This window comes from Carassius carassius, chromosome 2 (genome assembly GCF_963082965.1).
Source record: "Carassius carassius chromosome 2, fCarCar2.1, whole genome shotgun sequence".
Lineage (NCBI taxonomy): Eukaryota > Metazoa > Chordata > Actinopteri > Cypriniformes > Cyprinidae > Carassius > Carassius carassius.
The window spans coordinates 6808303-6836263 of NC_081756.1; the positions used below are offsets into that span (position 1 = coordinate 6808303).

A 27961-nucleotide genomic window follows, 5' to 3' on the forward strand; every position below is an offset into this window, starting at 1 on the left:
GGTTCCACCCAGCTATGAATTTCCTGTGTCTCTGCTGGTTCCGCCCAGCTCTGAATTTCCTGTGTCTCCGCTGGTTCCGCCCAGCTCTGAATTTCCTGTGTCCTTGCTGGTTCTGCCCAGCTCTGAATTTCCTGTGTCTCCGCTGGTTCCGCCCAGCTTTGGATTTTCTGTGTCCCCGCTGGTTCCGCCCAGCTCTGAATTTTCTGTGTCTCCTGTACTCCCTCCCAGCCTCCCTCTCCCACCTCCTCCTAGCCCTGCCAATACCCCTGCTCCACTTCCGCTGGTTCCTTCCACCCCTGATCCTCCTGTGTTTCCTCCCTTCCTTCCTCTCTCTCTCCTCCTCCTAGACCAGCCCGTTCATCGACCTCATCTCTGCTGGTGCCAGTCAGTCCCGCAGCTCACCCTCACTCCATCCCTCCAGCTCTGTCAGGCTCCTCCTTCCCTCTGGTTCCACCGTCATCCTCAGTCACTCTGGCTCCACAGCGGTCTTCCAGGACCCCGCCTTGGTCGCCAGAGCCTTCTGCTCCACCTAGGCCCTCTGGATCCTCGACGTCACCCTGGCTCTGCGGCTGTGCTGCTCCATCTTGGGCTCCTCACCCACCGGTGCAGTCTCCGCCTGTCGGCCCCCTGGTGTCGTCGGCCCCTTCACCATGGCTCCTCCCGCCATCGACTCCACCATGGATCTCCGTCCTGGCTGGTCTCTGGTGGACCATCTGGCTCCTCCTGCTCCGGGCTCCTCCCTGGCTCCTCCCTCCATCCACTCCGCCCTGGTCCCTACCTCCATGCTCCCTCTTCACCTGCTCCTGGCCTGCTCCTCACCCGCCTTCAGAACCCCCACCCTCCCTCTGCTGGTATTCCTCTTGCAGTGCGAGGACGCACCGTTCCGGGAGGGGGCGAACTGTCACGTTTATGAACTTGTTTCCTTATTTGGTCCTCTGTCTTTTCTTGTTTTAGTTAATTGATCCTCACCTGTCTCCTGTTCCCTCATTACCTCCTCTGTGTATAAATACCCATTCTGTTCAGTTCCTCCTCGTCCATGATTGTTGATGTGTTTATCGTTGTTGAATGTAGGCTATACTAAATGTTGAAATCGTTGTTGAATGTATGTAAATGTAACCTTATCATCTTCGTCATCCAGTAAACTCTTTATTTGTTCCAGATCCTCTTCTCTCCCTTCGTTTTACGTTTAGCACTACCTAATCTGTAACAATATCACATTCACAAATGCAAATTCTCCAACTGTAATCCTGTCTTCTCTGTTTTTCCTAAAAGAAATGGAAAACTATTTGAATGTAATCTCAGTGTCTAATAAGAAAGCTATAAGGACTGTTAGATTTGCTCTGCCTTTGATCTCCTTGTTTAATTTTGTTTAGATTTTGGCCCTCTTTTCTTTAGTTCTATTATATTCTTTATAGTTTTTTTTTTGTTTTTGTTTTTTTGTGGTTGATCTCATGTGATGTATGTTTATACTTTTGTATGTTTTTGTTCTCTGCATTAATAAAAAAAAAAGAAAAAGAAAAAATAATATTTGACCTTCGATCGTCTCCGTCTGTAAAGATGAGTTCTCAGGAGAGACATGGAGAGGCATCATCTTCCTCCTCCGCTTGTCCTTCAGGCAGCTTGAAGTAAGCTTGTGTTACTGAAGTAACAATAACATCGATACAAGTTTTTCATGTTTCAGTGTGCTAAAGTTTGTTGCGGGTTATTATTGTCATTCAGTAACACAAGCTTACTTCAAGCTTCCTTGAAGGACAAGAGCCCATCTTTATAGACTGAGACGATCGAAGGTAAAATATTATTTTCATATTTAGTATGAGAGCTTTCCAATATGTGCGCCACTGAGTGGCGTCTGTACTTCCCGGTCAGAGCACCAATCAAAAGCTCACTATCCAATCAGAGTAGATCACTGTTAAACCCTCCCCCACAAGAGGTTTGTGTCAAAACACCAAATGAAAAACTGTGAAACGTAAGCGAAATCTCAGGCAATGAATTCAGAATCCACGATCAGCGAAAACTAATCTTTGAAAAACATTAACAAAGAATGAAGCATATTTGAAGAGCCTGTTAAATTTGTGCGACTGAGTTAATTTTTTTCACTTTCATTGTGTTTTTCTTCTTTTGTAATGGCATATTTTTAATAGTTTCTGAAAAAGTTACGTTCAGTTTTTTAAAGTTACGTTCTTTTTTATTGAACCAAATGTAATTCCATATTCGTTTTACTTCACTATAAAAACCCTCAATTAAATTAAATTAAATTAGAGTTTTATTTCAAGTATTATTTTAAGTTTATTTCAAGTTTGTTTATTTGTTTGTTTATTTCAATACTTTCCACACGATTGACATCAGGTTAGATTACGCCCACAAGCCGTGCGAGTTATTCGTGTATTGCAGGTTGGCTAGTGGTTATGTTGCCCGCATACCGCCTCCCATGGCCGAAACTGGTATTACGACACCTGTCGGGCCGGGGCTAGTAATGCTAATGCTAATTAAGGTTGATATCTCTGCAGCACTATAACTTGACATTTTTTTAATGACATCATCACCCTTATTTCTTCTCATTCTTTTGATGCGTGTAGGTCATTTTTTGGATATTTTTACCTCAATTTTTGCACATGGCACCTTTAAAGAAAAATCTATACTTTTGACCTATGCAATGTATTGTTGGCTATTGCTACAAATATACCAGTGCTACTTATGACTGCTTTTACACACATCTTGACAGCCTAATATTGTGTCAATGAATGCAGCGCTGTGTTTTACATTCTGACCTGTTCTCCGCTGACCCCCTTGGTCCTCCTGCAGGTACATTCGAGCAGATCAGAAGCTGAACGCCAGCATCTCGAGCGGCGGCTGCAGCGATCAACCGGATCAGCGGGTGGTGTTTCTGGAGCATGTGGTGGTGCGCGTCCTCATCATCCACCCGCGCAGAGGAGACCTGGAAATCAGCCTCGTATCGCCCTCAGGGACGCGATCACAACTGCTGGCTCAGAGGTGATACAGAACACACCATCACGTGCCACAGAGCTGAAGTCATAACAACCGCTTTATAGATTCAGTGGTTTCTGCCTTTTATTGACTGGATTGTGGAGAGAGAACAGGAAATGATGAAAGAGTTTGATGTTGCATCATCTGCTTGAGCACTAAAACTCATTGCGATAGAGAAGAAAGTGTGCGAAGCACCAGCGTGTTTCTTTACATTTATATCTGTTTTCTGGAAAGTACATTAAAAAATCATGTTTTTCAAAGAAAATACATTAAAGGAAAAACATTTAATTACGCAGTTCACAGTGACTGCAACTTTGAAACAACAACAACAACAAAAACGATCTACCTGTCAATCTGTCCGTCTATAAATATTTATGTTAAGTAATTGTATTAAATGTTTATAAGATATAATATAAGATCGATTAATCGCATCCAAAATAAAACATTTTGTTTACATAACATACGTGTGTGTACCGTGTACGTATATTTATTATGTATATATAAATACACACACATACACTATATTTTTTGAAAATATTTACATGTATATACATGTTTATTCTAATGTTATGTTATTAACATGTTATTCTAAACATGTTATTTAATATTATATATAAATATATTTTAGATATAAACAACATCGTGTTTGTATTTATATATACATAATAAATGTACACAGTATACACACATATGATATGTTAACAAAAACTGTTATTTTGGATGCGATTAATCATTTGCGTAATCGTTCGACAGCACCAATAAAAACAATACAATATAATACATTAAAGGGATAATTCATCTAAAAATTAAAATTCTGTCATTAATTACACACCATCATGTTGTTCCAAACCAATAAGACATTTGTTCATCTTCAGAACACAAATGAAGATATTTTTGATGAAATCCGAGAACGTTCTGGCCCTCCATTGACAGCAATGCAACTGAAATGTTACCAGGCCCAGAAAGATTGTAAGAACATCATTAAATTCAATTCTAGTTTATTTGTATAGCGCTTTTTATGATACAAATCATTGCAAAGCAACTTTACAGAAAATTCAGTTTCTACAATATTTAGTAGTAGCTTATCAGTGGTGTCAGTTTATGTGCATATGGAAAAATTAATACGAGACATAGTCAACCAGACGATGAACACTATTGACAGCAATTATAATGTGATGGCATAGTAAGTAGCAATATTTGTTAGTTCTGTTGTTGATTCAGGGTTAGCATCATCTGGGGTCCTTTGAGAGGTCAGCATCATCTCTTCTCAGGTGTTCTAGATCCAGACTGGAGCTAGTGTAAATCCTATGGGATGTAAATCTGGTGGCAAAACAGAGAAACGAATAGAGACATAATTAGCGTAGCTGCTGTTCCAACCATGTAAAATGTATTTGTTTAACCCAAGCTAAAGAATAATAGTGTGCATTTGATCAGATCACAAATTATGAGATGCATTATTTGAATGCTTGGCAAAAGAGATGTGTTTTTAATCTAGATGTAAACAGAGAGAGTGTGTCTGAACCCTGAACATTATCAGGATGCCTATTCCCGAGCTTGGGAGCCAAATGCGAAAAAGCTCTACCTCCTTTAGTGGACTTTGCTATCCAAGCGTTTTGTGACCTTAGGGAGCGTGATGGATTGTAACGTGGTATAAGGCTAGTTAGGTACGCAGGAGCTACACCATTTAGGGCCTTATAGGTAAGTAATGATATTTAGTAACCGATACGGAACTTAATAGGTAGCCAGTGCAGAGACTGTAAAATTGGGGTAATATGATCATATTTTCTTGACCTGGTAAGGACTCTAGCCACTAGAATCACATTACAATAGTCCAGTATAGAGGTCATGAATGCATGAACTAGCTTTTCTGCATCAGAAACAGATAACATGTTTAAAAAAGCAAGCAGTTTTGAAAAGATTCAGCTGGGAGAACATCTAGTGATTAATTAAGTTAATTGATATCAGGTCTGTAACATGATTAGCTATAAAAGCTTTGTCTTAGAGAAGCAGAGTCTCTCAGAAGTAAAGATGGGCAGAGGCTCTCCAATCTGTGAAAGACTGTGTAAAAAAATTGTGGAAAACTTTAAAAACAATGTTCCTCAACGTCAAATTGCAAAGGCTTTGCAAATCTCATCATCTACAGTGCATAACATCATCAAAAGATTCAGAGAAACTGGAGAAATCTCTGTGCGTAAGGGACAAGGCCGGAGACCTTTATTGGATGCCCGTGGTCTTCGGGCTCTCAGACGACACTGCATCACTCATCGGCATGATTGTGTCAATGACATTACTAAATGGGCCCAGGAATACTTTCAGAAACCACTGTCGGTAAACACAATCCGCCGTGCCATCAGCAGATGCCAACTAAAGCTCTATCATGCAAAAAGGAAGCCATATGTGAACATGGTCCAGAAGCGCCGTCGTGTCCTGTGGGCCAAGGCTCATTTAAAATGGACTATTTCAAAGTGGAATAGTGTTTTATGGTCAGACGAGTCCAAATTTGACATTCTTGTTGGAAATCACGGACGCCGTGTGCGTTCAGTTCAAAAGCCAGCATCTCTGATGGTATGGGGGTGCATAAGTGCATACGGTATGGGCAGCTTGCATGTTTTGGAAGGCTCTGTGAATGCTGAAAGGTATATAAAGGTTTTAGAGCAACATATGCTTCCCTCCAAACAACGTCTATTTCAGGGAAGGCCTTGTTTATTTCAGCAGGACAATGCAAAACCACATACTGCAGCTATAACAACAGCATGGCTTCGTCGTAGAAGAGTCCGGGTGCTAACCTGGCCTGCCTGCAGTCCAGATCTTTCACCTATAGAGAACATTTGGCGCATCATTAAACGAAAAATACGTCAAAGACGACCACGAACTCTTCAGCAGCTGGAAATCTATATAAGGCAAGAATGGGACCAAATTCCATCAGCAAAACTCCAGCAACTCATAGCCTCAATGCCCAGACGTCTTCAAACTGTTTTGAAAAGAAAAGGAGATGCTACACCATGGTAAACATGCCCCGTCCCAACTATTTTGAGACCTGTAGCAGAAATCAAAATTGAAATGAGCTCATTTTGTGCATAAAATTGTAAACTTTCTCAGTTTAAACATTTGCTATGTTATCTATGTTCTATTGTGAATAAAATATTGGCTCATGTGATTTGAAAGTCTTTTAGCTTTCATTTTATTCAAATTTAAAAAACGTCCCAACTTTTCCGGAATTCGGGTTGTAGTTGAGTCTCATTAGCATAACAGTGGAAACTAATCCCGTATTTTCTAATAATATTACCAAGGGGCAACATGTCGATTGAAAATAGCAGATGACCTAGGACAGATCCTTGTGGCACTCCATATTTTACTGGTGATAAATGAGATGACACCCCATTTAAATAAACAAATCAGTAGCGTTTAGACAGGTAGGATCTAAACCATCTTAGAGCCTGCCCTTGAAGGAGGTTAAAGAGCTGGCTGTCTGGTGCAGTCTCAACAACCTGGAGCTTAACACGCTCAAAACAGTGGAGATGATCGTGGACTTCAGGAGAAACCCCCCTGCACTCCCCCCACTCACCATCATGAACAGCACTGTGACTGCAGTGGAGTCATTCAGGTTCCTGGGCACCACTATCTCTCAGGACCTGAAGTGGGACATTCACATTGACTCCATTGTGAAAAAGGCCCAGCAGAGGTTGTACTTCCTTCGCCAGCTGAGGAAGTTTAACCTGCCACAGGATCTGCTGAAACAGTTCTACTCCACCATCATCGAATCCATCCTCTGCACTTCAGTAACTGTCTGGTTCAGCTCAGCTTCTAAATCGGACCTCAGAAGACTACAGAGGGTAGTCCGGACTGCTGAGCGAATTATCGGTACAACCCTCCCATCTATTCAAGAACTGTACTTATCCAGAGTGAGAAAAAGGGCTGTTAAAATCACTCTGGACCCCTCACATCCAGCACACTCCCTCTTTGAACTGTTGCCATCTGGTCGACGCTACAGAGCACTGAGCACCAGAACGACCAGACACAGGAACAGTTTCTTCCCTCAGGCAATCCATCTTATGAACAGCTGATAATAACTGTGGGACACACTACACTATTTATATTTATATACACTACACTTTTTATCCAACACACATACTTAGCGTACACGTAAATCTTTTGCACATAATATACATGTACATACATGGAACACACTATACTACTTATATTTATATTTATATAGACATACACTTATTTATCCAAACACACATACTTAGCGTACAGTTACAATTTTTCCACATAATATACATGTACATACATAAATGCTCTTTTTAATATACCTGCCATACATTGTCAATTTGTATATTGTCAATCCTTACCCACCTATTTGTATTTTTTATTCCTTATTGTGTTTTTTTGTTCTGTCGCTGTTATGTTGCACTGCGGAGCTCTGTCACGAAAACAAATTCCTCGTATGTGTGAACATACCTGGCAATAAAGCTCATTCTGATTCTGATTCTGATTCTGAAATACCTGTATAGTTTTGTAATCGATCTATGAGTATGTCATGATCTATGGTGTCGAACGCAGCACTAAGATCAAGTAAAACTAGAAATGAGATGCAGCCTTGGTCTGACACAAGAAGCAAGTCATTTGTAATTTTAACAAGTGCAGTTTCTGTGCTATGGTGGGGCCTGAAACCTTCATACAGATCATTTTTTTGCAGGAAGGAGCAGAATTGAGTAGACACAACATTTTCTAAAATTTTTGACATAAATGGAAGATTTGAAATGGGCCTATAATTTGCCAATTCACTAGGATCTAGTTGTGGTTTCTTAATAAGAGGCTTAGAAAAGTCCACGTGATATCAGTGGTTCAATAAAAGTTTTATGAAGCTACAAGAATACTTCTTGTGTGCAAAGAAAACAAAAATATCAACTTTATTCAAAAATTTCTTCACATCCGTCATAGTCTTTGATGCGCACTCACGAGAGCCAGTGGACAGTGACACGGAGGAGAATAATTGTTGAATAAAGTCAATATTTTTGTTTTCTTTGCGCACAAAAATATACATATTTGTTTGCAGTGATTAATGGCTTACATTCAGTTTTGTTTTCTCACACAAACATATGACTTCAGAAGTCTACTAATATAGCACACGGGTCGTTAAGATCGTCGTTTATGGTGCTTTTTGGAGCTTGATCAGCTGTTGATACTGTACAACTGTTGTTGTATGGAAAAATAGCGTTTGGAGATTCTTCAACATTTATGTGCTACAAAACAAATAAAAGCTTGTATTCTGTCTCTTCTAAAGACACTTGTAGTGTCGAAGACCTTAGGTTTCCCTCATACAAACACTAATGTGGTAATATGCTGCTTTTACCATAGTGTATTGTATTCTAGAGGAGTCCACACAGGCTGACGGGGTCTGATCTGGCTGCTCTGGCTGCAACCGGCCCCCTGGTTTCTGTCACACTAGGAGCTTCGTGCTGTCAATCACGCAACGGTTTGATATCCTCTCTGCTGGTCTTGACGCTCTGCTCTCTCCTAAATCTCTCTCCTCTAGGTTTGAGCATGGTTTAGTATTCGCTCAGCAGTTTTTCCTGCACGGTTATGAGCACTGAGAGATCCTGAGCATCATTCTTATAACCCTCATGAATAAAACTCTCACACACTCCAAATCACTCTGCTTCTGCCTCAGCACCCAGATCTTACCAAGGACATAAGCAAACAAAAATGTCAACAAAATTAAATATCTAAAATAATTTCAAGCATTTTGGCATAAGGCTGCAACATAAATAATGTTGTCTGAATAATTTCTGAATGCACTAGTCATTTAATTATGTTTAATTTAATTTCGGAGGACTTTACACAGCTTTTAGTGGGAGAACTGTGTCTCTTTAGACATTTGAATGAGAAAAATGTCACGGAAATCAAATCTATAAAACATAATTCACATATATATTTTTGAAGCACTTTATTTTCTTTTTTTTTTTTTGTTATTACAGGTATTATTGTTTGAAATCTGGCATAGTTTTGTTCTTGATTTCGGAGGATAGTTCACAAATTTTATTCTGTGAAAAATCCTTCCTGTGTGACAAAAATATGTAAAATAATAAAATAAAGAAAAGCATTTTAGCATTAGGCTGCAGTAAAAAAAAAAAAAGAAAAAAGAAAAATCTTTTATTTAAAAGTTATTTACTTGTTTATTTCTGAAAATCTTGCATAGTTTTTTTCATGGTCTGGAGGATATCACACAACTTTTCCTCTGGTAAATGCCAAGAATGCCCCTTAAATCAAACATGCGGTATGTAAGGCTTAAAGTCATTTTATGAGACTTAATACTTTTTGAATGGACTTTATTTATTTATTATTCTGAATCTAGCGTTTCCCCCAAATTTTGGGGAAAATATGGCTCTTCAGACATTTATATGTCAGAAAAAAAAACTCAAATCAAATGTATAAAGTAATTTTAAGTATTTTAAGCATAAATCTACAATATAAAATATAAACCTTTCTGAATGCACTGTTATTTTATATTTTCGTGTTCGTTTGTTTTAATTTTTTTCTATTATTACAGTAATTATTATTTTAAATTGTAAATATTTTTGTTCCTCGGTTTTGGAGGATATTACACAACTTTGGGTTTTGGAAGATATTACATTGGCAGGAATGTGGCTCTTACGACATTTAAATGGCAAAAATATCACTAAATGTATATAATAATTTGAAGCATTTTAGCATAAGTCTGTAACATAAAATCTGAAAAGTCTGAATACTTTGAATACACGGCATTTTAATTAATTAATTTATTTATAAAAATTATAGTTTTGTTTATGGTTTGGAGGAAGTCACACTTTTTTTAATTTTTTTGAAGGAAACGTGTCTCTTCAAACATAAAATGCCAGAGCCGTCTTCTGTCCATAACAATGTTCATCACTCTCTTTTGTCTTCGTGAACGTCCCTCCATTCTCACTCCTCCACAGAAAGCGTATTGTTTTGACGTTCTGTGTCTTATTTACTGCGTGGAGACAGAAGAGCTGTCAATATCCTCCCCTGCACAAACATCTCCCACCGCGCATCTGCTTTTGTAATAACAGATGTGGCAGTCTCATGGTGCTTCCCGGCTTCGGAGAGCATTTATTAACGGCCACCGATCGCCCCGAGTGCTGCTCTCTCACGGAGTTTTCTCAGTATGAGTTCAGGTCAAAGCAAAGTGAGAACTGTGTTTTGTTCATACTGCTCATATGCAGCAAGAAGATTTACTGGAACCGAATGATTTCCATGATGTTTGGTTCTCTTAATGGTTCTTAAATGAGCTCTGACTCTTATATGACTTTACTGACATCATTCAGACACCAAAGGCTATTAGCTAATGTTAAACCAAATGCAGCATTTATTCATTCATTCCAGTTGTAGGTAATGTCTGTTAATGGAATGAAGGTTACAGAAATGATCATAGACAGACACTGTTATGCATTTATTTAGCTATTGCTCTTTTGTTGTTTTAAACACAATAATAATAGCACTCTCTATTCTAATTCTATTATTAAAAAAAACAACAACAAAATTGTCCCTTTTAGACTTGCACTATATTAATTTTTTCTGCTTGTTTTCTTAAATGAAAAATAACACTAGCTTTCTCACTAGATTTTTTTATCTGTTTTCTTTTCATTTATTATACAATTAACAAAAGCAAAAAATACTTCTAACACTAGCTTGCTCTATTCTTTTTCTATTCTATCTGTTTTCTTTTTATTTATTATATTATTTAAATGTGTACTGTGTTAAGCTAACTGAGACTTGTTATAGCACTTATATACCATTGCTCTTTTGTTGTTTTTGATTGCTAAATAAATAAATAAATGCAAATGTAAATAATTTGGTGCGAGGTTTAAGTATATCTGCATTAAAGTCTGCGTGAACCAGACGTTGCTGCCGACTTTACAGGTGCTTCTCAATAAATTAGAATGTCGTGGGAAAGTTCATTTATTTTAGTAATTCAACTCAAATTGTAAAATTGTGTATTAAATAAATTCAGTGCACACGGAGCTTCTACGGAGAAGGCTCCCAGAAGCTCCAAGACAGACACAAAACCGAGACCAGGAGGGAGGCGGACAGGTGGAGGCTCAGGGGGAGGGACGGAGGGCCAGAAAAGAAAAACATGGGGAACAGGCACCAGAATGTAAACAGAACACAGAAAGACCAGGAGGGAGGAGGACCAGAGGAGGTTCAGGGGGAGGGACGGAGGGCCAGACTAACAGAAAGGAACAGGGACAGACATTAACACAAAAACAAAAGAAAAAAACAACATGAAGCCCCCCAGGGCAGAGCAGAAGACCACCACACCCTTCTGGTCAAGGCCAGAGTCCTCCAGGGCGGAGCGGAAGACCACCACAACCGTGTAGTCAGGGCAAGCACCCCCCAGGGCGGAGCAGAAGACCCCCACATCCGCGTTTTCAGAGCGGAAGCCCCCCAGGGCGGAGCAGAGGACCACCACGTCCTCGTGGTCGACGTCAGAGTCCCCCAGGGCGGAGCAGAAGACCACCACAACCGTGTAGTCAGGGCAAGCGCCCCCCAGGGTGGAGCAGATGACCACCACGCCCCTGTGGTCGATGTCGGAGTCCAACAGGGCGGAGCAGAAGGCCACCCAGTGACTTGACCTGATTCTGAAAGGTCCACGATGACTAGCCTTGTCTCTGGAAAGTCCATGGTACCTAGCCCTGGCTCTGGAAGGTCATCGGTGACTGGCCCTGACTCTGGACGGTCATCGGTGACTAGTCCTGACTCTGGAAGGTCAACGGTGACTAACCCTGAATCTGGAGGGTCCACAAGCACCTGACTAGCCTCTGGAAGGTCAACCGGAATCTCACTCGACTCTGAAAATTCAACAGTCACCTGACTCTACTCTAGAAGGTCCACAAGCACCTGACTAGCCTCTGGAAGGTCAACAGGAACTTGACTCGACTCTGGAGGGTCAACAGGAACTTGACTCGACTCTGGAGGGTCAACAGGAGCGCGACTTGATTCAAGAGGAACAACTGGAACATGACTCGATTCTGGATGATCAACAGGAGCTAGCCCTAACTCTAGAGGGTCAACGGTAACTAACCCTGACTCTGGAGGGTCCACAAACATCGGCATCGGGCACCGCCTCGGGAGCGTCCTCCGGAACGCCATCGGGCACCGCCTCGGGAGCGTCCTCCGGAACGCCATCGGGCACCGCCTCGGGAGCGTCCTCCGGAACGGCATCGGGCACCGCCTCGGGAGCGTCCTCCGGAACGGCATCGGGCACCGCCTCGGGAGCGTCCTCCGGAACGGCATCGGGCACCGCCTCGGGAGCGTCCTCCGGAACGGCATCGGGCACCGCCTCGGGAGCGTCCTCGGGCACCGCCTCGTCCTCCGGAACGGCATCGGGCACCGCCTCGTCCTCCGGAACGGCATCGGGCACCGCCTCGTCCTCCGGAACGGCATCGGGCACCGCCTCGTCCTCCGGAACGGCATCGGGCACCGCCTCGTCCTCCGGAACGGCATCGGGCACCGCCTCGTCCTCCGGAACGGCATCGGGCACCGCCTCGTCCTCCGGAACGGCATCGGGCACCGCCTCGTCCTCCGGAACGGCATCGGGCACCGCCTCGTCCTCCGGAACGGCATCGGGCACCGCCTCGTCCTCCGGAACGGCATCGGGCACCGCCTCGTCCTCCGGAACGGCATCGGGCACCGCCTCGTCCTCCGGAACGGCATCGGGCACCGCCTCGTCCTCCGGAACGGCATCGGGCACCGCCTCGTCCTCCGGAACAGCATCGGGAACGTCCTCCGGGCTTTGAGTAACGGTAGACGCCTGTCTCCTCCTCCTCCGCCCTCTATGATGGCGAGTCGTTGACACCTTGTCTGGAGACTCAGGCGTTGAGTCGGCCATCTTGTGCTGTGGCTCCAAGCTGGCGGCCATCTTGTGCTGTGGCGCTGGGCTGGCGGCCATCTTGTGCTGTGGCGCTGGGCTGGCGGCCATCTTGTGCTGTGGCGCTGGGCTGGCGGCCATATTGTGCTGTGGCGCTGGCTCAGCAGCCATGACGTGAACCGTCTTGGGAATCTCTAGGATCTTTGACAGCGTAGCGAAATAATCCAAGAATGAGTCAGCGGCCTTCTTGGGCGTTGGCGCTGAGCGTGCGGCCATTTTGCACCGTGGCGCTGGACTCGCGGCAATCATGGGCAGTGGCGCCACCGTGGCGGACGTGCGCTTCCTCTCCCCTCTCCGTCCGCCATGGTGAGACGGTGGCTCTGATCCATCCCACACGAGCCCCGGGTCGAAGGGAGGCCATAGTTGAGAGCGGTGCTGAATCTCCTCTCGACCACTCCCTCCTCTGCGACCTCCCCTGGTCCCCTGGAAAACCACCAGGCGAGTTCCCTCAAATCCGTTCCTCTCCCGCTCTGTGGCTGGGGAGGAGACATAAGCAGACATACCGCTGGATCTTCGCTTGGACGGAGTCCTTCTGTCACATACGGTGATACAAGAAACAAGGGAGAGATCCAAATGCAGGTACGAGGTTTATTGAGGGGTAATCCAAAGGGGTAAACAGTCCAGGCAGGGTCAAAACCAGAGTATCCAATAAACAATGAACAGACAAAACACAAGGCAAGATCAAGACTACGGAAAAACAATAGACATGAACTGTATCTCACATACAACAAGGACTCCGTGACTAAGACTCAGACAGACCAGGTATAAATACACAAAAGGATAATGGGGAAACAGGAGACAGGTGGGGAACAATCAATTAACTAAACAAGGTGGAAGGTGACCAAATAAGGAGACAGGAAGTGATAATATGATAAACACTGTGGGAACTGAGGACACCTAGTGGAAACCCAGGGATTACAATCCAGACACTGTGACAGAATTATTTTATTGTACTTTTTAATATTGTTTTTCATTTTATTATTTCATTATTCTTAATTGAGTTATTTTTATTTTTAATTGAATTGTGTAATTTATTTGCTTGTTTGTTTATTTGTTTGAAGGAAAATCTGATCATTTTAATAGATCAGTGTGTGTGTGTGTGTGTGTGTGTGTGTGTGTGTGTGTGAATTTGCTAGATTTTTCTAAATTTTAGATCTTTAATTATTTAATTAAAACTAAAATCATTAGAAGTAGTATAATTAGTATCTATTTTTTTTTCTTTAAGGCAAATATGTATGGTTAAAGATCTATGAAATATAAAACATATATATGGTTCTGTTGTTGATAAAATAGAAATATTAGTATTATTGTTATTAAATATCTTGTTTCACTCTGAAATACTTTAAATGGTTAAGTCATCATTTACTCACCCTCATGTCCTTCCAAACCACATTAGTTAGAAACAGTTCATTTAATCGCTTTAGCTTGTTAGTAAAGTTTTACACTTTAGATGGTTAATTTATCATCTGTTATTGAGGAGGTTCAGGTTCTTTTGAGGGATCTTCACTGTGAATAACGAACAGTTACTATAGATGCAGCGTAACACATGACTTTGTCTTATCTCCTTATTTTCATTATTCTCTCTGTAACGTTGACCTGTGTTTCTTCTGTCTTCCAGATTGTTTGATAACTCCAACGAGGGCTTCAGGAACTGGGAGTTGATGACGGTTCACTGCTGGGGGGAGAGAGCGGAGGGCACGTGGACGCTGGAGGTCTCAGACTCGCCGTCTCAGCAGCGTAACCCTGAGGTGTTGGGTAAGGAACGAGGAACGAGGTTCAGTATCTAACGTCAGGGTGCTACAGTGCTAATCATCTTCAGTCTAGACACAATATAAACATCTGACTCACATATCTGACTGTATTCCCAAATTCAGAGCCTAATTGTATTCAATATAAAGCTAATATGAAGCTGAATTTGATTGTCCCTTCAGTACTACTTTGCTTTCACACTGTATTATGTTGTTTCTCACCATTGTGCAGATGTGTAACACTCCCAACTTCTTATAAAACTAGTATTTTTTGTTTTATTATATAATATATAATTTTATAAATAATTTCATTTCACGTCATTACATTGTTAGAATTATTTTATTGTGCTTTCTTAAAAAAAAATTTCCATTGGATTATTTCATTATTTTTAAATTAATTATTTTTATTTTTAATTGAATTTTATATTATATTATTTTATTTTACTACTTATGTATTTTGTTTTAATTAAGTTTCAACTTATTTGTATTTATATTTCATAATTATCTTGTTAATGTTTATAAAATAGTATTTATCTAATTAAATTAAATGGTTTTTGTTTTCAATTACAATTATTTCATATAATATTTAATAAATTATATTTTATTTGATTAAAACTATGATAAAAAAAAATATATACTTTATAATTTACTTAATTTTTTGTTATTATTAATATTTCTTTGACTCTCAGTACTACATGTAGTAATTGTAACTTTACTTTTTACATCATGTTTTGCAAAAAAGAAACCCATAAAATATATATAACATATTACACTCACTGTGTCCTTAAAAACTAGTGAGCTGGCTTTCTTACTACACAGGAAGCTGACTTCTAAGTCACATCCTAATCTAAATGAAATCTCACAAGCAGACTTAGATGGACAATTTTCCCAAATCTTCTACACTGATTTCTTTTTTTGCTTGTTTGGAATTGTTTGCTTTGATGTACTGTATGTTGCTGTCTGAAATGAATGACATTTTTGCTTATTGTAAACCTTTGAGCTATGCTGCAGATCATCCTCTTTCTCGTCAGGATTTGATGTGTTTCATTTGAATGCATAGCAGAACTTTCTCTGTCCCACTTCATGGCTTGCTGTCTTGCTCTTTCTTTCTTCTCTGTCAGGTAAGCTGAAGGAGTGGACACTCATCCTTCACGGCACGGCTGAGCACCCCTACCAATCCCAGAGTCCCCAGCACTCGAGCACAGCAAGCAAGGAGCTGAGAAACTCAGATTCTGTGCCAGGAGCCCCTGAGCATGAAGACGAGGAAGAGGAGGAATATAATGGTACTCACAGTAATACCTAGACAAGTTCAAAAGTTCGGGATCATCTTTTAATCTTCTGCTCATCAGGGCTGCATTTATTTGATCAAAAATACAGTAAAAACAGTGAAATATTATTATGATTTAAAATAACAGTTTTCTGTTGTAATATATGATAAAATGTAATTTATTTCTGTGATCAAAGCTGTATTTTCAGCATCATTACCCCAGTCTTCAGTGTCACATGATCCTTCAGGAATCATTCTGATATGCTGATTTGCTGCTAAAGACACATTTCTGATTATTATTCATACTGAAAACTGTTGTGCTGCTTCATATTTTTGTGTAAACATAATTTTTTCAGGATTTATTGATCAATAGAAAGTTTAAAAACAGGATGCATTTGAAATAGAAATCATTTTAAATGTCTTTACTTTTAATGTTTACTTTTAATGTCTTTAAGTGTTTTTTTTTTATAAAAATCGTACTCACCCCAAACTTCTGAATGGTAGTGTATATATAAAAATGTATTTTAAAAACGCACAAGGATCAGGTCGATGTATCCTGGACACTTTATTTATTAATGGTCTAAAAAAAAGAAAATTAATGTTCAAAATAAAACAAATATGAGCTACATAAAAAAATATATTGATACTGTCCTAATATTGATGCAAAATATTTAGAACAATTCTCGAACTCTTGATAGGATTTTGATGTGTCTCAGTTTTATTGAATAGTATGATCAAATTAACACTGTATGTATTTTAAATATAAATATGATGGTACCTGTTGCTTGTTGATATAGTGTAAAATAAATGATATCTTCAACCTAGAAACCATGTAAACAACTTAAATGTACATAAGACGTATATTAGCCTACTCTTGCATTATTGAAACACTCTTATCCTGTTTAACACTGTAAACTGCTTTGACACAATCTGTACTTTATAAAGCTCTATATAAACAAACAAGTCATTTGCAAGTGGCTTTGAATTAAAGTGTCTGTTAATGAATGAATATAGATGTTATATTATCCCCTGCTGGTTTGTGGCTGTATTTCAGGTTCGTGTCATCCTGAATGTGGAGATCAGGGCTGCGACGGGCCGGACGCCGATCACTGCCTCAACTGCATTCACTTCAGTCTGGGCAGCCTCAAGACCGGCAGGTGCCAGAAGGACATTTCTACTCTGAATGGCTTTAGTGTTACAGATTACAGTGTGTCCCAAATCACAGTATGAGGGTTTTTTGTTTTTGTTCTGTAGCATTATTATAGTTGACTAAAACTAAAATCATAAAAACTATATTATTTGAAATAAAGGTAAATAAATTAAATTAAATTACACTACATTTTAAATGGAAACATTTAGCATTTTCATTTAGTTTAACTTGATGTACTAATTCAAACTAAAATTTAAATAAAAATGAAAAAAATATAGACGTGCTTAAAGGGGTCATATGATGCTTTTTTAAAGATCATTATTTGGTGTATATTTAATGTCCAAAAACACACACACACACAATGTGCAAAACTCCACATTTGAACATTCAGTAGCAAATACTTAAACTTACCCTGGACCACAAAACCATGTATACCGTATATATGTAGCAATAGCCAAAAAAAAACATTGTAGGCCTATGGGTAAAAATTTAAGATTTTTCAGAAAATCGCCTTTGAAGTTGTCCAAATTAATTCTTAGCAAATATGCATTGCTAAGAATTAATTTGGACAACTTCAAAGGCGATTTTCTCAGTATTTAGATTTTTTTTTGCATCCTCAGATTCCAGATTTTCAAATAGTTGTACCTCAGTCAAATATTGTCTGATCCTAACAAACCATCCATCAGTGGATTTATACAGCTTTCATGATGATGTATAAAACTTCGAAAATACGATTTCACTTATGACTGGTTTTGTGGTTACATATTTGTGCATCACATATTTGAATCGATTTTCAACCGGCTCGTGCTTAATCGTTACATCCCTACTTATATTGTAGTACAGAATACTGAACATATACAGTATATAAAAGTGTGTTTAGTTTCCCTCATTGTCAAATAGATTTATGCTTCAACTTCTCTTGTCCTCCTCACAGGACGTGTGTTAGTCACTGTCCTCTGGGTTATTTTGAGGATGGAGAGGCCCGCAGATGTCACCGCTGTCACCGCGGCTGTGAGAAGTGTGTGGCTCGCGGTCCGAACGAGTGCCGGTCCTGTCGGAGAGGGCTTTACTTCTACTCGAAGGAGAGCACCTGTGTGGAGACATGTCCCACCGGCTGCTTCCCCGACAACGGTGAGTCCAGCGGAGACGGGACGTCCACTGATGCACACTTCACTTTATTGAGCTGAAGCTAGTGAACACCACCCAGAATACCAGGGGTCTGTCATTTAGGAAAGATTCTCTAATGGTGTAAGAAATAAACTTTTATTTAGGAGTAATAAATAGATTTTTGCATTTATTATATTTTTAACATTCAAAAGAAATGCGGTAAGAAAATAATTGTTTACTTACAGTTACTCGTTTGACAGGCACTGTAAACCAAAGCGACTTACAAATGAGGAACGTCATAAACGCCAGCAGTACTTCAATAAGAATAGTGAACCAGTTAAAGTAAATTTGTAAATTATGCATAAATTATCCACATATTACTAAGCTAATGATGTGATATTCTAATAACACACATTGTTTGTCTGTTTTTTTAGTTAATTTTTGAATTTAGTAATCCAAATAAATTACATTTATAATCTTCTTTTTAAAGTGCATCATGGGATTGCATTCTTTTTAAAGGATTAAAAGGATGGACAATTTTGCTTTTGAATTTCTGCAAAATAAAGTCAATATAAGAAGAAGGCAATATAATTATGCTACCTACATTTGGTGTTGTGTTTACCATGCTATACTAGAGTAGATTATCCAAAAATAAAAGTTAAATCGATATTTACTCACTCACATGTTCAATCTCATATAACTTTAATAATACATCTTTAATAATATTAAGCAAAATGTATGCATTTTTTACAATATAATGTGTGTGTGTGTGTGTGTGTGTGTGTGTGTGTGTGTGTGTGTGTGTGTGTGTGTGTGTGTGTGTGTGTGTGTGTGTGTGTGTATATATATATATATATATATATATATATATTCCAGTAATATTACATTCTTAAACACAATAATATTCATGAGCAGCTTTTCTTATACTTTCCTTTTTTTAATAGTGCATTATGGGATTGTCTTCTCTGTGAAGGATGTATAAGATTCTGCCTTTGAATTTGGCTAAAGAACATTGAAAACATGCAAATGATGCCTCAAGTAGTTCATTTAAATATAAAAATATTGCAATTATTTACAATGTTTTTTTTTGTCATTTATGAAGCCTAACAGATGTGAAAACTCTGAGCAGTTGTGTGGAAAAGAACCCCAGAGATTCTTCTACTTTTTAATTTCCCAAAAGCTAATAACACACAGGTTTGCAACGACTCAAGGGTGAATGAATAGTAAACGTTATCCAAATTATTACGGCTGAACTTTGCAAAGAGCAAAAGAAGTCAGTGCTTTCCATGATTCTGCTTCATGTGTGGTGCTGCGGCTTTATTGTCTTCGTTGTTTCCGTCTTGATGATAACAGCTGCTGCGAGGGAGATGAGCTCTAGTTATCTCCACAGATCAGACTGATGATTGAGCGTCTTTCACAGTCCATCTGCGATACGTATGAGGACGGAGAGTTTTAGTTGGTTTATGGTTGTTTGTGCGCTCGTCCTCATCTGCTGAACAAATGCGGAGCCTTGCGTCTGGAACAGATGTGTTTAGTGGCAGTGTGAATGGATGAAATTTGCACATACTCAAGCATGAATTGCATCCAGATGCCCAGATATTTCTCTCACTGCTGTTCGGGTGAAAATTAGAGGTAATATAAAACTCATAGGTCTAAATGTGTGCCTCTCTCTCTCTCTTTGTCTCTTTGTTTTTCAGGCAGCTTTGGGAATAAAACACTGCAAAAAAAAGTGATGACATCATGCACCATCATGGGATAAAAATAAGATTTTTTTCTAAATAAGAAAGCAGGCAAATGTAACCATAATATAATTGACTCATAAGGCTATAGTTTGCTATTTGTGATAGTTTGCAGGTTTCATTAATTGCAATAAAATGAACACTAACTAAAATTCTAAAAACTAAAAATGAAATTTATTTCTGCTAGTTGCTAAGGCAACATTTCTAATTTTATTTATATTTTTTAACTTTTAAAATGTAGTAAAATAACTATAACTGAAAAACTAAATGAAAACTACAATATTTAAAACTAAAATATATAATTATATATATATATATTGCTAAGGCAACTTTTCTCTAAGTCTTTAACTAAAATTTGAATGAAAACGTCCAAAAATAAAAAACTAAATATTAGGAAGGCCTTTTCCATTTATTTAGTGCTGATTAAAAAAAATACTACTAAAAAATTTTTTTCTTTGAAAATAATTGTGATTAATCCCACCTAATATTAAAGTTTTTAAATTGCAATAATTTCACATTATTTTCAATCTTCAATATTAATGTAGAAACAACATAAAGACATTATCATTTTTATATTTGTTTTTTATATTTGCATCTTTTTTATGACTGAAGGCGAGTATCACTGATACCTAAACTACTGATGTCTCTGTGAAATAGTTTTTTCCCCTAATATTTATCCATTGACTAGCCATATAACATTACAGTATATTTGAGAGCTATCAATTTTAACATTTAGTAGACTTTACAAAATAACTTCTAATTTAAGTGAACTTTACAATCTTTACATAAACCCATTATAATAGCAAGTAGGAAATCTACAGAAATACAGAAAAATGATCAAACACTAAATTCTAAAATATAAAGATGAATCCTTAAAGCTCCAGAAGTGATTGATTTCCTCTGTTTTCCTTCATCACAGCAGCAGGTTATGAGGTTATTTTGGCTGCTTTAAGAGCTGCTGAACATGACATGGATCTGACACACATCATAGTTTCTTTTTTGGTCTTAAAGTCTCTATAATGAGCTGAGGAGTTGAATCAGGTGTGTTAGATGAAGGAGACAGTGCTGCTGCTCCAGGACACTGCATTACATGCACAGTTTTAAGGCAGCTTTAATGACCTTTTTGCTAACTTTAATGTCTTGACTGATGACATAACTATGACATTGCATGTTCATAGTTTCATTTGTGCTTTAATATGAAATGATATAGGCTACAGCTCACTGCCCTGTATTTGTAAGTGCAATTGAAGATCACAATCGCAAAGACGTTCTGCGTCTATATAAACGCAGTTCTTGTCAAGAAAAAAAGAGACAGAAGCAGCAGTTGAGAGAGGGGTGGCCGACTCTAGCTCCGCCCCTTGTGTTAATTGCATTAAATAATTTTGACAGCACTAATTTAATAGTTTTTGTGCACATTGGTTATTACAGTGTGATCTGTAAATAATGTATTCTTTTCTTAAAGTGATAATAAAATAATTCACCTGGTAAAATGACAAATGTACTATTACGAAAATACTTAATTATTTATTTTTATAATATGTATTGGAAAATTAATTTTGTAATAATAATAATACTTATAGTTGTTTTTGTTATTGGTATTGTTAAATATATCACTATTGTATTTTACTCTTGATGTGAATAGTTTATAGTTAGTTTACACGTTTGCTGTGATAGTTATGGCATTTTATCATTTTAATAAATCATGGACTATTTCATTTAATTGAAATCAAGTGTTAGTTCTGGGAGGTCATGTCAGTCAAGCTTGCATGGTCCAAGTCTACCCCTCAGAATACTCCTGTCACAACATCCTTATACGGTCCATTCAGTATCATTCAGCAGCTTATCTCTTTGCTCAGGAGCTAAGTTTTTGGCAGGGAGTTTTTGCCAAGATCAGAACTATACCTCCAATCCATACTGTAGGCTGCCTGTCAATTATCTTTGACTATAGTGGTCCCGACAGAACTACTTTTATGTTCATGCATTCCTTTCTTTGATTGTCTGTGTGAGCTTCACATCACATCTTCTTTCTTTCCAGGCCAGAGACGTTGTCTGAAGTGTCATGAGAACTGTTTGAAATGCTTGAGAGATGCAGACAGATGCACGGCCTGTAAAGATGGCTTCAGGTAATACTAATAAACATCAAGGGCCCTATTTTAACGATCTAAGCTCATGGTCTAAAGCACACTGCGCAGGTGCACTCAGGGCATGTCTGAATCCACTTTTGTTAGTTTAACGAAGGGAAAATGGTCAGCGCCCAGGCGCATGGTCTAAATGGGCTGTCCCTATTCTCTTAATGAATAATGGATGTTTTTTTGTGCATAGCATGCAATAAACCAATCAGAGTCTCATTTACCGTCCCCTTCAAGAACCAGATGTGCTCGAATCATGGCGGTCTTGCTATTTACATGGCAGAATATTATTTTTAATTTGTAAAAATGTTTGTGTGCTGCTGCACATCCCTGTGTGTGTAATAAGCAAAGTGTATGTACGTAGTAAAACTGCCTATAGGTGCATATAATTAACGCGCTCTTAATATAACAAAGAAAAAATATTGCACCAGACTTTAGACCAGGTTTGAGTTTGTCTATGGCGCAACAATCTACCCGCCAACAATGCTCCTGAACACACCTCTTTTTTAGACCAGCACGCCCATGGGCGCACAAATGAGCGCCAATGCATTTGCTATTTAAACAACGTGGCACAGGATTGGAAAATGAGAGCTGCTTCGGGCTGAAACCATCAAAAACACTTGCGCCATGCCTTGCACCGCATTGCAATTGCACTAAAATCCTGATGAGTATAACGTGCACATTTCCCGTGTTGAACTGCTGCTCTCATAGTGTGGCAGTCGAGATGCGTCATCTAATCGTCACTAGATTGCTGCTTGATTGCAGCATAAATTAAACCAAATCAGCATTTAAAAGTCTCTTGCAGCCATTTGAGTTTAACAGGCAGAGCTGTGACCCCTCTATGCACTTGATTCATAATATATATGGATTTCTGATTTCCCATGATATCTGTAGCCTCATGCTGTTGTGGACGAAATAGTGTAAGAAGTCAGGCTTTGGGGTTTTGTGTGGGTTCAGGACATCTAGGGTACATCTGGTCATCTTTATGCATGCTCTCTTTGCTGTGGTTTAGATGAGCCGTACTGAGACAGACCAGGCTTTAGTTCTTGAAAGGCAGTCTGGTCTTGTGAAGGGTAAAACACAGGACACTTTGCGCCATGACCTCTTGACGGCATTTAATCTGTCAGGGTTATATATCGTGATTTGCTGTGTTTTTAAGCGCAGATCGAGGGCAAATGCCTGGAGACTTTTAGATTCACATTGTCTGCGTCACACACAGATAATTATTGAAATGCAAGTCATTTTCAACCACTGACCCACAATACCCCACTTCCATAACAAACCCGCTCTTTTAGCCAAGACTAGATCACACCACCGTGAAGAAGACTGTAGAGTTGTTTTCTCAGACACACATTAAGCCTCATCTTGGATTGAGAATCACTGGTAACTGATTTGTTTGAAAATATAATTTAGCTTGACAATAGTTTCAATCTGTCCCTCATTTAGAGCATTAAACGCTTAAAGGAGCTGCACTTTTGGAAATAGGGCAGTCACAGTTATGATATTATGGTGTTTAACTGTTCAACAAAAAATAATTACAATTATTTAATTGTCTATTTTGTACAAGTTGGTTACAGTATTATAAACATAATTGAAATATAATAAATGATGCCCTTTAAGGGTTAATAATATAATGCACACATTAAAGTGACATAACAATACTATTCTAAATATTAAAATACTTGGTTTATTATTATATTATAAATTGAAAATAAAATCATTATTATTAACTATTCTTATTATTTTTACTAATATGTCATTTGTTTTAGTCTTGGTGTGAATAGTTTGCAGTTAGAGTCTACGTGTGGGAATTATGACATTTTGATTGTTGATTATTTATCTGATTTACCTATTTTTGTGCATGTTGGTACAGTCAGAACTTGGAAATAAGGTATAATTTGGTAAATATTGCACATCATTAAGTAATATAAATATACTATTCCACATATTCACAGACTTTACTATTTAGTTCTTATTGCCATTATGTTATTTATTTCTTTAAAATGATGGAAACTCTACTGTTGTTACAGTAATACCAACAATTACTATAGATGATTTATATTTTTTGCAATTGCATTGTTTTTTTTATTATTATTATTATTGCCTTTTTTGTTTTGCTCTTGGTGTCAGTAAACCTTTAGGTTCATAAAAGTCAAGTAAATGTCATCAGTCATATGTTAATGTGCTGAGAGTTTTGATATAATAACTGAAGTTTTTGCTTTTCATGATATTTTCTCTTTAAAGCTGTGGAAATATTGCAGTGAACTGCTGAACTGGTTTATTCTTTTCTTCTTCTTCTTCTCTTTTTCCTGATTAAAGTCTGGCAGGAATGACCTGTGTTCCAGAATGTGCCAATGGAACATTTTTTAACCTGGAAGAAATGAAGTGCAGCCCCTGCCATGTCTCCTGCTCCACATGCACAGGTAACCTATTCTATTCTATTCTATTCTGTCCTGTTCTATTCTATTTCATCCCATCATATATTATATTATATTACATTACATTGTTACGTTACATTACGTTACATTGCATTACATTACATTACGTTACGTTACGTTATGTTATTCTTTCCTGTCCTATTTCATCCCATCCTATTCTATTCTATTCTATTCTAGTCTTGTCTATTCTATTCTATTCTGTTCTGTCCTGTCCTGTCCTGTCCTGTCTTGTCCTGTCCTGTCCTATTTCATCCCATTCTATTCTATTCTATTCTGTCCTGTCCTGTCCTGTCATGTCCTGTCCTGTCCTGTCCTGTCCTGTCCTGTCATGTCCTGTCCTGTCCTGTCCTGTCCTGTCATGTCCTGTCCTATTTCATCCCATCATATTATATTATATTATATTATATTATATTATATTATATTATATTATATTATATTATATTATATTATATTATATTATATTATATTATATTATATTATATTATATTATATTATATTATATTATATTATATTATATTATATTATATTATATTATTCAATCCTGTCCTGTCCTATTTCATCCCATCCTATCCCATTCTATTCTATTCTGTTCTGTTCTGTTCTGTTCTATTCTGTTCAATTCTGTCTTGTCCTGTCCTGGGATGTTTCATCCCATCCCATTATGTTATGTTATGCTATGTTATGTTATTCCATTCTGTTCTGTCCTATTCAATTCTGTTCTAATCTATTTTATTCTTTCCCTTTCTGTCCCATTCTATTCTATCCTATGCTATCCATTCCTATCCCATCCCATTCTATTCTATTCTACTCTACTCTACTCTACTCTACTCTATCCCATCTCATTCTATTCTATTCTATTCTACTCTACTCTACTCTACTCTACTCTATCCCATCCCATTCCATTCTATTCTATTCTATTCTACTCTACTCTACTCTACTCTACTCTACTCTACTCTACTCTATCCCATCCCATCCCATTCTATTCTATTCTATTCTATTCTACTCTACTCTACTCTACTCTACTCTACTCTACTCTACTCTATCCCATCCCATTCTATTCTATTCTATTCTACTCTACTCTACTCTACTCTACTCTATCCCATCCCATCCCATCCCATCCCATTCTATTCTATTCTATTGCCATCTCATCCCTATTCTAATCCCTATATGTTTTAATTCAGTAATACCACAGAAACAGTTAAGTCATTTTTCATACATTTCATACATTATTAATTATTTTGTTTTGCATTACACAAAAGGTGTATGTAAATGTAGGCAGTCATTAAATTCAGAACAGCACAAACATATACACAATTTTGCCTGTTCATGTTTTGTTGCCATCTGTTGAAGAAACTGTAGTTTAGTATCTTAAAGCTCAATACAGATGAATTGATAATGTCCCGGTTTTATTATTTACATCAGAGTTTCTCAACTCTTGCCCTCAAGGTCTGGCGAAATTGATTCCAGCCCTGGTCAAACTCACCTGAACAAGCTAATCAAGGTCGTCAGGATTACTAGAAAATAACAGGCTGCTAGACTATAGACCCATTTACATCGATTTATTATCAAAAGTCTCATTCAGAATCAGTGCAGTACTCTCACAAGACATCACCGCTGTAAGCAGACTCGAATAATACTCACAGAATATGAAATCAACTGAACACAAATGAGGTCAGATGTCTTCTTTTTTCACAGTGAGAAACTGAAGAGTAAAGTGTTTGAATTGTTTTGAGGACCGCAGGAGTGAACGAGTCCTGTATCACTCTCGCTGCTCAGCCATTGAACTTAATTAACTTACTTCATTATACCAAATCACCAGAGACGCCTGATAAGCCCTGAGTTGTTTGCTTTCCAAGTTCACTGAAATGTGGAGAGCTGTTATAGACACAGCGAGACAGAGGGAAATAAATTGACAGGTCAACCTGAATGAATGTGTGTCTGTTTCCAACTTCGTTATCATGGGCACTGTTGTAAAACCCTAGTGAGATGTCTAGATAGACAGCATTTTATGACATAAAACATCAGACGTAAATATATTTCTTTGCATTGTATGCATTATTTGTGGTGTCGACAATCCCACAATGCACTGAAACATACTCCATCTCTATACTACAAACTCCATTCAGTAGTATGATTGATATACTATTAAAGTTTTTGTTAATGTTTTGAATGATATTTTTAACGTTAATTTAAGTGGAAGTTTTAATAATTTTGTTGCATTTTTATGTATTTTTTTATGTCTTTTAGTTAAGTACATCAAGTAAAATGAATCAGCTTTTTAAAATGAATCAGCTTTTATTTGAAATCATAACATCTTGAATGTCTTTACTGTCTCTTTTGATCAATTTAATGCATCCTTGCTGTATAAAAGAGCCTTTTCTTCACCTTTAGAAGAAATCACACAGTTGACCTGCTGTGGGAGAAAGTCTCTTGTAACAATGCTTTAATCTTAGAGATTAAAAGTGAAAAGTGATCTTCAGCTGACAGTTTATTGTATCCGGTCATCGTTTCAATGATAACATCACACTGTTAACATCATGCCTCACCAGCCGTCCCAAACACGCCTCGGGTCAAGATCCTTAATGACTTACAAATGTAAATAATGGAGAACTGAGCTAACTGTGTGCTTGTGTTTCCAGGTCCAGGACTGGAGGAGTGTATTCAGTGTGCACCAGACTATTTACAGCAGGAGTGGAGATGTGTCCGAACCTGTGCTCCTGGATACTACAGAGGAGAGGCGGCGGGATTCACACAGAGGATGTGTCGCAAGTGAGTCCTCCACACGTCTCACATGACCTCGGTACAGCTGCATTCATATGACCAGTTGGGCTCGTGCTTTATGAATGTGCATTAAATGAAGTTTTGAAAGTGAAAGCTGGAGCACACCGATGATGCTTTAAAATGCAAAACATTTTCAAGATGTTTCATATTTAAAAAAAAAAACAATGTTACAATTAAAATTCTTGCAAAGCACAGTTTCAAGTTCTATGACAGCCAATCTAACATTTTTCTGTCAGGTCATCCTCTTTGTCTTTGTTTCCGACTGTAATGTCATCAAGGCTTTTCTCTTTCTTTTTTTTGTTTTTGTGGTGTTTGCATTCTTAGCTTCTGATTATCCATCTCATTGAAATTGCAGTTGTTGAAATTGTAGCCTTGGTAAAGGATTGTGTACTATTTACATTGGAATTCTTTCATATTGCTCTATGGCAGAAATGTGAACACACACACACAGACACACACGATACATAAGACTAACTTATTGTATTTATTTAATAAAGAATGCATTTTAATTGTGTATAAAATCTTATTAGAAATATAAAATAAATGTAATCTAAAATTTAATAAATTATTTATATATATATATATATATATATAGTATTTATTGTGTATACATACAAATATAAAAATATATTTATATGCTTAAATGCACAATAAAAATGTATAGAATTCTTATATATTCTTATTAT

General features: G+C 38.1%; 1 protein-coding gene across 2 annotated transcripts in view; it reads left to right on the forward strand.

Annotated features, from left to right (window-relative positions):
- LOC132101264 (proprotein convertase subtilisin/kexin type 6-like) overlaps nt 1-27961 on the forward strand; it is a 69017-nt gene that overhangs the window by 36475 nt on the left and 4581 nt on the right. For both annotated transcript variants that reach the window (XM_059506077.1, XM_059506086.1), the window contains 8 exons: nt 2803-2991; nt 14535-14671; nt 15786-15947; nt 16986-17088; nt 18016-18212; nt 21963-22050; nt 24376-24479; nt 27134-27263. In XM_059506077.1, the coding sequence (XP_059362060.1) occupies nt 2803-2991; nt 14535-14671; nt 15786-15947; nt 16986-17088; nt 18016-18212; nt 21963-22050; nt 24376-24479; nt 27134-27263 (1110 nt within the window). The remainder of the gene's footprint in view (nt 1-2802; nt 2992-14534; nt 14672-15785; nt 15948-16985; nt 17089-18015; nt 18213-21962; nt 22051-24375; nt 24480-27133; nt 27264-27961) is intronic.